A 13,487-nucleotide genomic window follows, 5' to 3' on the forward strand; every position below is an offset into this window, starting at 1 on the left:
AGGGCGAGTTATTGATATACAAATGATAATTGGGGTGGGGTGAAGATTTTTTGAAAACACAATCAGTATGGCAGACGTAAATTATGTTATCAGTGCAGATGCTAATGTTGTAGCAGGAATTTGTGCACTCAAACAGTCTTATGGATTCTTATCATCGAAATTATATTTATAATAGAGAGATAGTCCTCCTTGTCAGATTAGAATTCTGATTGTTTTTTAATCTTACTTGATGTTTTTTTTAAAGGTATGGGTCTTTTCAGGTTAAGTGGCTGTTATAAAAGCACAAGAAAATAATAATAAAATGAATGACAACGTACTAAGGTTATAGATGCCAACCAGTGAATTCATACCATACATTTAGTTAGAATAGTCTGTATAATTGTCAATGGCTAGATGATTTACTTTGAGATTCACTGCTTCCTCTACTGCCAATATTCTAACAGATTGTATTAACTTCAGTCATTTATGCTATACTTTCACCTCTTTTTGAAATATCTTATGATCTAGGTAGTAGAGAAAAGAATTTGGTTTTGGTGAAATAGAATGAGTTGTAGGGATGAACATGTGGGATTTGTTGCATAACGGTTCAAGCTTGACTTTTCATACTGCCAGATCCTCGGTAATATGTACTTAACTTACTTATGTTATCCTTACTTCACCTAAAGATAGCTGAATTATTTATTCAAAGTTTCGGTAAAAGAAACTAACACTGCATGTGTGCAGTGTAAGCATGCCCTGGTGTGAAGCACTGACAATCACCACCAATGCGGTTTTTCATGACTTTACGACTATCTGTTGAATACAGTTCAATGCAATGCTTTTCAATATTATGCATGTTACAGCGCCCTCGCCTGGCTACGGTGAGGCACTGCGTCTTGGTCTGCATTCAGCTGAGCTAACATGAGCAGTACCGGGGAGGAGATAATGCAGTGGATTAACGGCAACAGGACAATCAGACATCGAGCTTTATGTGTATAATAACACTGTTTTATGAAGGAGACGGGTACTGGCCTCCTGCGGTAAGTTCACGAAAGTCTTTGTCATCATGCGTCATCTTAGCTTTGTCCATATAGGCTGCCCGTCCTAGCATGCTAGCTACGGTGACGGTAACGTGATAGCCATATGTTGTGGAGCACACGCCAATCACCGTCCAAAAAACTGTCGATTTAGTGTTTGCTTTATGTATTGATGAAAAGATACTTGAAAGAAAGCAAAACAAAACCTCTGTCAAAATTACTGGGGATTTCTACTTGATTCGGCATAAATGTAATATCATAATCAGCCTTAATTTAAACAAAATGTTAGTTAGCCTACATTGTTTGGGCTGGAGTAAATAGTAAGCAGCTGTAGCCAGCCAAGCTAACGTTAGCTAAAACAGTGACTGAAGTTATGTGTTTTGATGACTGGTTTACCTTGCGGTTACTTCCTATATAGTAATGTCTATATTACACAAGTTAATTGTGAATTAAAGCCATTGTTGTGCTTGAACCGGAAAGCAGGGCAACGTTTCACCAACTAATGCTAAATTATTAAAGGAAGGACGTGATGTATCGAAAATAGGTGCGCTCGCTTGCTATCTTCTCCCTCCATTGTTAATGTGCTCGACTTAAAAAAAGTGACTTAAAATTGTAGAAAAAGCAGGATACTAGGCAGCCAGCATTTTGTTGTCATGCTGGTTCGTGTCCCAGCTCCTGCGTTGTGTTTCTGAAGCTCACTAAAATAGTCAGTCAACAGTGAGTGAGCAGCGTGAGCAATGCATGTCATTACTGTCATCCTGTTAACTCCTGTCTTTGGGCTTCTGTATTGTTTCCATGTGTTTTCTTTTTGTTTTATTTACTGACCTTGATATAACCCTGGATGTCATATTTTAACATCTTATACATACAATGAGTGTATTATTAGCTTGTGATTATGGTTTTTGTTTGTAGACATACAGAGGTACAGGGCAGGCTTCTATAAGGTCCACTGATGCTGAATTTATATGTAGGCCTACATGTCTGACAGGTAGCAGCCGGCCTCTCAGTCTCAGCATAAATCTATTTTAGGCCCTGTTCTTCAATGGAAACCAACATGCATGGTCATCTACCTTTATATGAAATCAGAGCACCATAGCTCTAAAGCTACGTAATTGATGAGATGATCTGGCACTTATTATTTTCGGGCTTTTTCCATCATGAATTTTACACATCATGTTCAAATCCATAAATTATGAATGACATGTGGCTCATGTCAATAATTCATCTGCCCTCACAGTCTGGTACCCTTATATCAGGATAATGACTGCTGACAGATTCTGCGTCATTGGTGTAAGTTTAAAGGCCCTATATCCTGCTCATTTTCAGGTTCATGCTTATATTTTGTGTTTCTACTATAACCTGTTTACGTGTGTTAATATTCAAAAAAACACATTCCTTTTTCTTTCACTGTCTGCCGGAATATGCCTGAATATACTCTCTGTCTAAAATGCAGTTTGAGCATCTGTCTCTTAAAGTCCCTCTCCTGAAAAGCCCAGGCTGCTCTGACTGGTCAGTGTATTTGGATCTTCCACAACTGCACCATTGCTGCAACCAGGGAAATGACTGTAATAAAATAGTAGCTGCCCTTTTTTTATCTTTAAAGTTAGTTCTGATGGAAATGCATTGTTAGGCAGCAGCTTGAGTCCATGTTTACTTCCTGTCAGCTGATGTTATTCGCATACAAAAACATTCCAGCAGGAATTTCAAAGGGACACATTTATGGCTCATTTATACTTCCTTTATGTACGATAAAAATAGATACATACATTTCAAACGTTGTAAACGTCACTACCCTATTACTTCCATGCGGCCTTTATATTGGCATAAATTTTAACACAACACTAAACACGGAGACGGTGGAGGGGGTCATAATATTGTACCTCTTAATGAAAGCAGCGTTATCTACAGGGGAGGTCTATGTATTATTTACATATAAATGGAAGAGTCTTTTCACTAATCTCACCACTATATATTATTATATCTTACAGATTCATTGCATTCTGCTGTTATTTCATTTTTTTGTGTTCTTGTAGGTCAAATCTCACTCCCAGAATCTCTGATGGTACTGCTTCATTTTGTCCATGTTCGTCAGAAAATGATCACAAATAGGAGGGATCTGCCTGTCTTCGTCTCCCTATGTGATAATAATCATGAATAGGCCCTTAGATTGTTTTTGTTTTCAAGTTTCAAATACTTTAAATAGTACATTTATATTTCAAAGAAATCCTGATGACTATTTGCGTTTTTCTGTGGACTGAGTGTTTTGATACTTTCATACTTTTTATGTAGCCCCTTTACCTGCTTTATGTTACAAATGAAATGGAAATCTGACTTTTAACAACATGTGACCTTTAAGGGAAATCTGAGGATCTCATTTGTGCTGCCTGTAGTTGGTGACGCTTATGGTCAGTTTTGATCATGATAAATACAATGCCTGATTGTTATTTCCTTCTTTTGACAGAGTCTTCATCAGCGCCTCAGGTTGAGCGTTACTGCTTCACTTCGTCATCACACAGCACCATTGCAGCGAGGCGGTGTCAGTGTGAAGAACCTTGGTGACTACTGCTGTGGCAGGGCAGAAGCACCCAGCTCAGGAAGATGGCATCACCGTTTGTGCCTGTTCCAGTGCCCTTGGACAGAGCGGGAGGTAGCGGCAAGCTCAGGCGGCCACAACGAGCTTCATCACTGGGAAGCGTTTCCAGCACTTCAGCCGGTGAGGACCACGGAAGAGGATGTGGAGGATTAGGCTCCCGGCGCCAATCCCGCTGCATAGACAGAGGCAGCCGGAGCAGGACACCGCCACCCCTTCAGAGCCCTGTGGTACGGGCCAGGGTGAATGGGACTTTGGAGACCTCAATGGAGTACTCCAGCTGTCCCCGCTCTATATCTGATCCTGCTGGGAGCCAGCAAGGGGAGGAGAGGCCTATTACCCCGACTGTGCTGGGGTATGAGGTCATGGAGGAGAGGGCCAAATTCACGGTATGAAACCAGAATAAAAGGCTTACTATACCAATAGTTTTGAACTTGTGAACCTGTGGTGCAACTCTCCAGCTAAGTGTGCTGATTTAAGCCTAAATGCTATGTTATTTAGCCTATATTGACATGTAGTTTGGCAGGGTGTCAGCCTATTTAGTTTGCCTAGTTAGAGTAACAGAACAACACTTCAGCAAAGGGGATAGACATGATCATTAACCCAAGCACACAGCATGATGTATACCTGAAGTTGAATGCAAACATTTTCTCAGTACACACACATTTATTTCTGTACTTTTGTGGTTGTAAAAGAGGTTTTAAGGCTCTGTGTTTTGTCTTATTTCTGCTGCAGGTATTTAAAGTCCTGGTTAGGAAGACTCCAGATGAGAGCTGGGTTGTTTTTAGAAGGTACACAGACTTCTCCAGACTCAACGACAAGGTGTGTTTGGGTGTGTTATGTACAATTGTCTGCATATGCATGCTCTCATCAAAAGTATGGGCTGTCCCAAATCCTATCTGAAACTCTATTTTATGATCATTTGTTTGCAGACACTGTGTTTGACCATCATGCATTCAGCACGCTTTCTTTTGTTTTTGATTGCACTGTGGAAGTGATTAGAGCTACACAAAGAAGGCTTCTGTTCCCAAATATTCAACAGGGCCGAGCCAACTAGGGGAACAGGTCTCTCGTGGTTTCGGGAAGGACAGCTTGGTCACATATTACAAAAGGAAACAATTAATTTTAAGGATAATGGATAGAAAGCTGCAACAAAACCGCAAAGTTTATCTCTGTAAGCCCGCAAAATATTGATTACACCTATAACTAAAATGCACAATATACAAATTCAGACATATTTGCCCCAGACAAGAAAAACAGAAACACAAGAGGTGGGAACACCCTACATTCAACCATTTATACAGTCTACATATTCAACAAGGAAAAAGGACAGAGAGGGGGGTGTGGACGTCCTTTCCTCCATTCCTGTGGCTTTTCCAGTGGCTGCTGCAGTGTTCACACTCACTATACTTGATGTTTTTTTGCTTTACATACTGTAATTGTAGAGGCCATTCATTTAAATGTATGGTAATATTTTAGCAGTTACATTCATTTAAGTTGTATAAGGCCAAATATGCACATGTTGTTGAGTTTAACGGCAGCATAGATATCCGGCATAGTCAACACACGATCAGGTTTCCAACATGCAGCACTGCCTCTACACTGCATGGCTGGCACCAAACATAGCTTGTGTAGTAGTTTAGACCTCATCCAACATTGCTGTATTGTACTTTAATGTACATACCTCAGACCAGCAAGTGTGCAAACACAAATCAGCCCACCGCCTGCTGATAAAACTGCCATCAGGGTCTATTATCAATGCAGCATTTCCCCAAAGCTGACTACATGCTGACAAACCTTGCTTTGTCGTAACCTGCATACATCTGTTTTGAGGGTTTATTAAATCACCAAGCAATGTTTACGTTAGGAGTAAAGGCAGATAGGAAGGTAGGCATAAGTAACTTCAGAGGCTCCCATAGAGGCAGTCAGTACGCTAATGGACAGAAGAATTAAGGCAGGAAATGTATGACACAAAAGCATCTGGCAATATTTAGTTATTCCTCTTAAAATGCACATACCATGATTTTAACTTAAAGCACTACCTATAGTGGAAAATAAAGGGATATCCCTGGTTCTTTTAGTTTTCCTGTCAAGCATTCCCCCTATCCATTGAGGAGTCATTTCTAAAACAAGGCTGGGGCTGATACAAGTACTCCTTCTCTTGGCCTAGTTACATCCCTGCATATCAGTAACCTAATATTTCTCTTAAACACTGAATATTGTTCTATCACTGTAACTGTATGAGAAAGATCATGTGATACTCATTCCATACGCTGTGTGTGTGTGTGTTTGTGTGTGTGTGTGTGTGTAGTTGAAGGAGATGTTCCCAGGCTTCCGCCTCTCTCTGCCTCCCAAGCGGTGGTTCAAAGATAACTATGACAGCGACTTCCTGGAAGACAGACAGTTGGGGCTGCAGGCATTTTTGCAAAACCTGGTTGCACACAAGGACATTGCCAACTGGTATGAGACATGCTTATGCAGCTTTGTTTTACTGTTTAAATGTTGGAATTAGTTAGCCGTTTTGTGTCAACTATGTGCTTTGCAAAGTGTCCACCTGACAATTAATCATTCCTACTTTATGTTGAGGTACTGTTCATTCGTCTGTCCAAAAACAGCAACCTCTGTTTATTCTTCTTAACAGCCTGGCAGTGAGAGAGTTTCTGTGTCTGGATGACCCACCTGGGCCTTTTGATAGTCTGGAGGAGAGCCGAGTAAGTATGCATAGCATGTGAAAGTATATGCGTTCATGTACTATGTGTGTTTGTGCTGCTACCCAATTCACTTTTCAAGAAGATCTTGTTATTTCAGTATGGCTGGATATTGAACGCTAGGTTTGTTTGATTGAGCCAAGGCTGTGCCCAGTTGAACCCTGCACGATGCATGCCAGGCAGATTTGTGTCTGACTTTATCCTGACTTGCTCAGACGTCATGCACATGTGGTTAATCATAACCTCACGAGACCCAGGCGCCACAGTTTGTCTTCTTCTTAAATAATGTTTTAAAATAGGTGTAAGATTATCTCCTTCCTGGACATTTTTTGAGTATATTTTCTTTTTTCTTAGACTGAAAAAGCTTATTTGTTTGTTATAAGTAGTGAACTCTCCACACTGAAATTTGCCATCAAAATTAACAACATGGATTCAGGCCGAGCTGCAAAGCCAAACACAAGAGCACTGCTGTGTGGCTTAGATTAACACGAAGGCAAGACAATAAAATTGCTAATACAGCTATTTGAATACAATGATTTGTTAACTTAATTTAACTTACTGACTCATCCACGAAATCATTGTTGATTGTGACAAGAGTTTTCATCCCGACGGGTCGGGCTGGGTTCAGGCCAAAAATGTGTGCTGAACGTGCTTGCCTGCCATGGAGCTTGGGGCTGCAGCGCCTCAAGTGTGAACGGTCTGATTGCTCAACACAGATGCCAAAATCAAATTGCCGGTGCTCCATGGAAAATCTGTGCACTTTGCGGCTTTTCCACATCCCTTGTGAACCCATCAATCTCATTGCTGCAGGCAATTAACATGTCTTACTTTCCCTACAGCTGCCCAGTAAAATAGCCTGCCTGACCTGACTTGGGAATGATTTCAGACAGACACTTCAAACCTCAATGTTAAATAACATTTAATTAAAGATGAAAGACATGGACAGAGATTTTTAAAAGGTCTGCATTTAGGTTTATTGCTAAAGTTTCCAGCACCTTTAAATTTAATCCCTGTCTTCTCCTCTAATGACACACACACCTTTATTTCCACTGTCAGCATATGTTTTCTGATCTTCTCTTTGTCCCTGCCTCCCTCCAGGCGTTCTGTGAGACTCTGGAGGAGAGCAACTATCGTCTCCAAAAGGAGCTGGTAGAGAAGCAGAAGGAGATTGCCTCCCTGAAGAGGAGGCTGCAGGAGAAGGAGCAAGCTATCCTGCTACTGGAGAAACATATCAAGTCAGTGGAAAACCACAAACACACACAAAAATGCAAGATGTTGGAAGAAGGATTGCACACTGGTGTCACTAATTACAAACTACAAAATACAGTTACATGCAAGACACATCTGGTTCACACCATGTGCTTGGTCTTAGGCAGAGGACTGTAGTAGCTGCGATCTACAAGTTCTAAAACAGCATGAAACGTTGTAACTCAGTAAATGAGAACCACCTGGTTGTTTGTGTGTTTGTGTGTGTGTGTGTGTGTGTGTCTGTGTGTGTCTGTGTGTGTCTGTGTGTGTCTGTGTGTGTCTGTGTCTGTCTGTCTGTCTGTCCGTCCGTCCGTCCATGCCAGTGGTGAGTGTCTGAGCCCGGAGTCTCTGTGTGGTCTGTCAGCTCAGGGCAGTGAGAGCAGCGCAGATGCAGATGTGGAGTCGTCTGCTGCAGAGGCTGATCAGGATGTGCAGAATGACACTGGGTAATAAGCACACACCACACACGATAGTGACTAAGATGCACCAGTGCAAATGCCACAAATGCAGAGACCAAACACAGCACACACAGCTATGTGCACTATCAAATAAGCGGGGCTCGACATTAGCACCTTCCGAATGCAGGTTGAGCTTGGCTGTGGCCATTTTGAACACCGCAAATGATACTAAGTGATTTTTTCTTTTTTTTTGCTGCCACATAAACCAAAAGTGAATTTTCCAATGCTACTTCTAATGGTTGTGGGGTCAAAGGCTAAGTGGTGAACGTCAAATGCCTCATCAGTCACTACAAGGCACATTTATGAATTGTATTGGTTACACAAATATAGCCGGTGATGGCTCACATTTCCCTTGTGTTTTACGTGTAAACCTAATGAATTCCACTTGTTTTACTTGTTCTTACCCTGTAAATGAAACCCTGCTATTCCTTAAAATGTGTCCCAATGAAGCCCTCCAGGAATTAAAGGGATTGTTTGCCAATGGAAGCACTTAATGTGAAAGACTTAAAAACCTGAAGGTTTCTCACCAAATATGTTTTATACAAATGTAAAGCATGGGGAAATGAAGGCAGATCTCAACTACAAAACCTGGATCTTCCTTCAGTTGTAGATAAGACTGAGGCTAATTGATTATCTACCACAATGTGGGCTTTTCGTGCATCAGTCTCTACTTCCTAATCAAATTACATGGGAGGAAATTGCCACAAGACTAATTAATTTAAACCCTGTGCTCTATTTCTGCCTATAGTTGTAAAAGGTGTTGTGATTCCTCTAACAAGAGTATCAATACCACAATGGCGAAATACTCCTTTATAAATAAAAGTTCTTCATTTAAAAAAGAAAAAAAGAAATCTTTCACTAAGCATTATACCAGGTTATGTTCAGAAAGACAGGTCCTGTTCTGAGTCTTAATTTTTCATCTCCCAACTGTGTATCATGAACTGATGAAGAATTCAGACTGATGCCTCACACGTTAGGCTACCAGTTCCACCTCTCATTCTAGAAATAAAACCCTAAACTAATCACTTATCAGTTGATTGATCAGTCCTCATCTGCTGACAGCCTCTTTTTTTGCACTGCATTGATTGACTCGCTAGAAAATTACAACATTACAACATACAGTACAGAGATGTAATGTGAGTTACCTCATCTTTCCTTTGTCTTTTTTTCATGCAGACGACATTAAATTTAAAAGATTTTCAAAAGTAATCTAATAACTTTGCGGTCTTACAACCTGATATTTTGTAGTCCTTAACACGATGAAAAGATGAAAACACATCGATCTGGACTGGACAATGCGTAGGAACTTAATCAGATTTCTGTATAAATACATCAGTCTGTGATTTGTCCTTTAAAGTAATTATGTATTGGCATGCACACATGTAAAGATATCAGTGACTTAAAAGCGAAGAGGTGATTACCATTACTAATATTTTGATCATAGGCACATTTGTTAGTGTGCTTTTTTTTTATAAACTGTTTTTCTTTCCTTTCTTGTGTTTCTTTGCCCTCACATTTCACAGCAGCGCTGCTCCAATCTGAAAAAAAAGAGCCCCATAACATGTGAGGTACTTTATAAACCAGCTCAGCAGGCTAACACTATGGCAAACTGTCTTTTCATGTTCTTGCTCTCAGTAACATGCACCCCTCTGTTAACTACTGTACTCTGATGGAGGTGTCCTCTTTTTTTTTTGGGTATCGGGAAGTTAAAGCATAGCTTCCGTTTATTTTCAAGTCTTAATACAATGCTCACGTGTTATACGTGCAGTTAATTTGCTGCTGTATTTGTTCCTCCTGCCATACTGGCTGTACATATGACAAGTGAGGATTGTATTTAGATTTACTTGAAAATCTATGGAAGCCCATCGGGGACTTAATTAAAATGATTATGTAAACCTGACAGTGTAGATCCACAATAAGTGTAATTTTTCACATACATGTTATTTAAGAAAAATTTGAAATTGTTTTCATAAATTGTGTTCTTTTATTTTTTTCAATTGGCAGCTACTAAGGTTCTTGGTCACTGACAACATAGACATACTGCATGATATCAATGTTGTTGTTTTTTGGCTCACAATCCTTGTTAGAAGCATTTATTTAGGACCCAATGTGGCGTTCATTTAGGAACCATCTTTTTTTTTTTTAATTATAAATACACAATCTTAATGCCTCATTAGGAAATAGATTATTTTTATTCTGCATCTGCACCTTTGTGAAAGCTGTGGATGTAATAATATTTCTTTAAGTTATTTGTCTATATAAAAATGTTATCAATACAACCTTTACCATTTTGATATTGTCCACTGTACACTATGTTAAATCTTAAAAAATGAAATATTGAATGTTGTTTTCTTTTTTAAATTGTGAGAGGTATGCATTTTTATTTGTCTTAAATATCACTTGCATCAATGGACAACATATGAATTTTGTCCACTGTACGGTGGGGTAAAACTTAATTTTCATTTTTTTACGGTCATAGACTGCCATACAATTATGTGAAAATTAGATTACTGCATTTTATTTTTATTTTTACTCAAATAATACATACACATGTGGAAAATTATACTGCTATTGTGGAATTGCATTTTGATTTTCAAGTTTACATTATCATTTAAATAAGGTACCTGTGGGCTTCCATAAAATCCAAACCTTTTATGTGCCTGCAGTCGGGATGTTTATCAAGGTTGGGGTCAGTTCATTTTCGGTGCACCTAATTCACCTCATTGGTCAGTGTTTCTGGGTCCTGCACATCTGCGCTCTCTGCTTCTTTGCTGCATCATTGCAGCCAGCAATGACTGTAACAGCACTGTAGTGGCAGCTTCTTCCTTTGCATAGTATAGTTGTGACATCACAACTTCACAGATGTCCTGACGGCGTGTTTAGGAGCACAGTTTCTAAAGATGGACTGTGTGCACTCCTCTGTGGAATGAGCGTTTTGATACTTTCATAGTGTTTATATAACACATATACTTGCTTAATTATAAGTAAAGATAGGGAAATCTGACTTTTACAATGCGGGGACTCCAGTGGCCACCACTTTGTTTTTTCCCACAAACGTAAGTAGGTTAAGTATAAAATAATTTTTACTCTTTTCAAAATCATGGTCCTGAAAATGATTTGTCCCCAACCATGATGTGTATTCATTGTACTCCGTAGTTCTGTGCTCTGTAAACCTGTTGGCTGTGTCACACTGCTCCCCTGCATCATATGTGACTAACGTGCTGTTAGCATCGCTCTTTCACGTGGTGATGTGTGCTCACGACGTGGGCTTTGTAGGTTTGTTGGATTTCAGGTCTTCCTCCTTTCTCTCCCCATGTTGCACCTTGACACATAAGTAGAATCCCTTTATTAAATCAGCCTGTGTAATCTAAAGCAGTAAATGACAAAAAAAAATGTAATTTATCTGACAAATGATCATTTAATTTCCCGATGTGTTACGGCAGTTTCTTCTCCTCTAGCTTGTAGTAATAAAGATTTGGATCTGAACTAGTCATAAGTAGCGTCGATTCCTTGCAAACATTTCTCCATGATCTGTCATGCAGTGTGAGATGGGAGAGAGTCAGAGGTCAAATCTGTCTTCCTGCTGTGTTCCCAGTGAATCTGTTAGTGTAACTTTTTTGGTGTTGGCGTATTAATAACAAACAGTATCTCTCCTCTTACAAGGACGGCTCACAAGTTGGCCTATATCTCTTTTCTGCTGTACGTTTCCTCTTGGATCCTCTCAGTCTGTTTGACTTTGTGTTGTCTGATGTTCAGCTTTCACTTTGCATTTAATCTGAGTTGAATGAGTCCAAATGCTGAATTTGTTTCCTCTGCTGTGACCTCCCTCTCTCCAGTGGCAGGTGTGAAGTCCAACCGGTGCGATCCTCTGCTTGTTGGTGTGGGCCGTCGCTCAGCTCCTCGCCTCCGGTCATACAGGTCACTCAGCTTTACCACCAGAAGCTGGAACAATAACAGTGGTCCTCCTCTTCTTCCATCCCCCATGTCCTCAGTCTCCTGCTCTTCTAGACCACCCCCTCCCCCTTCTGTTGTGTTTATTCCAGCACTATTTGTTTGTTTTTTCTGACTTCTCTTTTACCATTCCCTCCTCCCGACCACAATTCCCCTTTTACACCTTCCAGATTGTAGCCGCTGTTTCACCTTCCAGTGTTGGAGTTGGATGTGAGGCAGCCTTTATCTCAAGATCTGTACATAAGTTAAAAGGGAATAGTTGATACTGCAACAGCCTGTTTCACTTATATTCCCCCTTTACAAACGGGTCATCGGATATTTAAGGACTTCTCTCTGACCTTCTGCAACTGTTTCTGGAATTACATGGCTACACTCCTTAAAACCTCAAAGTTGAAGTTGTCTTAAACTGTGTGGGGATTCTCAGTCCTACTCGTTCACTTTTGAACTTCACACCGCGGCCGCAAATTTGGATCAGTTTGATCCTGTGGACACCAAGCCAAAGTTTGGCTTCTTGACCAAAAAAAAAAAAAGAAAGACTTTTACAACTGTGACAATCTACAGCTAACCATCATCTCATCAGTTACGGCAGACGTGCATCGCCATATGGCTCTTTACTTTTGACAACAGGCCATCGTCTCTAACCAGAGAAACAACACCCCCATGTAGTTATAGAAAAAAAAGGGAAAAAAATGTGGATGAATTAAATGCCTCAGAACTTACATTGGTAACCAGGTGGGTATCACAGAGGAATGCTAACTTTGTGTTTGCAGGTACTTCCATGTCGTTGCTTAGAACTGCCATTGACTCTCATAGCGGCAGAACCTGAGAAACTTCATTGTCTTTGCACTTTTAGTCAAATTCCGTTTGCATCTTGAAGTCTAGATTCCCTAATGCTTTAGTGCCATAAGTGGTGAAGTCCTGCAAGAGACAACTAAATCTGTAATGTGTGAGAGAGCCAAGAAAAGGTGCCCTAATTGTTACTTTTTTAGGAATGTAATCATTTCCCTGAGACATGCATCAGCTTGCTTTTAGACATTGACTATGCCAGTCCATAAATATTTACAACACTTAACCTCTTCTGGCACCTTGCCTGTTTATATGGGAGTGTAGACTGGGCCTGGACTTGTATCAGTTTCCTCAAGGTCTGTCAATATAGTGTAACTTGATGTGGGTATAATTAAAGGATCAGTTCACCCATTTAACAAAAAATATATATAATATATAATATATTTTTCAACCTAGACCTAGTAGTGAGTGGACATGTAAATAGTTCAGATTATATGAAAAGATGGATGATGGTCATATACGCGTCCGACCAATCGCCATTGGATCAGAGAACTTCCATTGGCTCACATGGCTGTCAATCATGACATCAGTCCCCTCTTCATAGCATCAAATAATCAATTAAAAACAAACTTATGAGAAAAATGTACACTTGAGCAAACATCAGGGTGATGAGAAATACTCAAAATGACATAAACCATCTTTGCAAAAAATTAATTTGATGTGTACTTTG

General features: G+C 40.0%; 1 protein-coding gene across 3 annotated transcripts; it reads left to right on the forward strand.

The window, feature by feature from the left end:
- The first annotated feature begins 877 nt into the window (after positions 1-877).
- On the forward strand, positions 878-13,487 carry snx16 (sorting nexin 16). Of its 3 annotated transcripts, none has more exons than XM_042510436.1 (9): positions 878-1,019; positions 3,478-3,995; positions 4,342-4,428; positions 5,918-6,066; positions 6,248-6,317; positions 7,413-7,549; positions 7,886-8,008; positions 9,544-9,588; positions 11,857-11,942. In XM_042510436.1, the coding sequence occupies exons 2-8, from the start codon at positions 3,615-3,617 to the stop codon at positions 9,560-9,562; spliced, it is 966 nt and encodes a 321-aa protein (XP_042366370.1). In that variant the 5' UTR covers positions 878-1,019; positions 3,478-3,614; the 3' UTR covers positions 9,563-9,588; positions 11,857-11,942. The 3 variants fall into 3 exon arrangements, with proteins under 3 accessions (XP_042366370.1, XP_042366369.1, XP_042366368.1); XM_042510435.1 differs by having other exon boundaries at positions 9,544-9,583; XM_042510434.1 differs by lacking the exon at positions 9,544-9,588 and having other exon boundaries at positions 11,857-13,487.

This window comes from Plectropomus leopardus, chromosome 21 (assembly GCF_008729295.1).
Source record: "Plectropomus leopardus isolate mb chromosome 21, YSFRI_Pleo_2.0, whole genome shotgun sequence".
Taxonomy (NCBI): Eukaryota; Metazoa; Chordata; class Actinopteri; order Perciformes; family Serranidae; genus Plectropomus; species Plectropomus leopardus.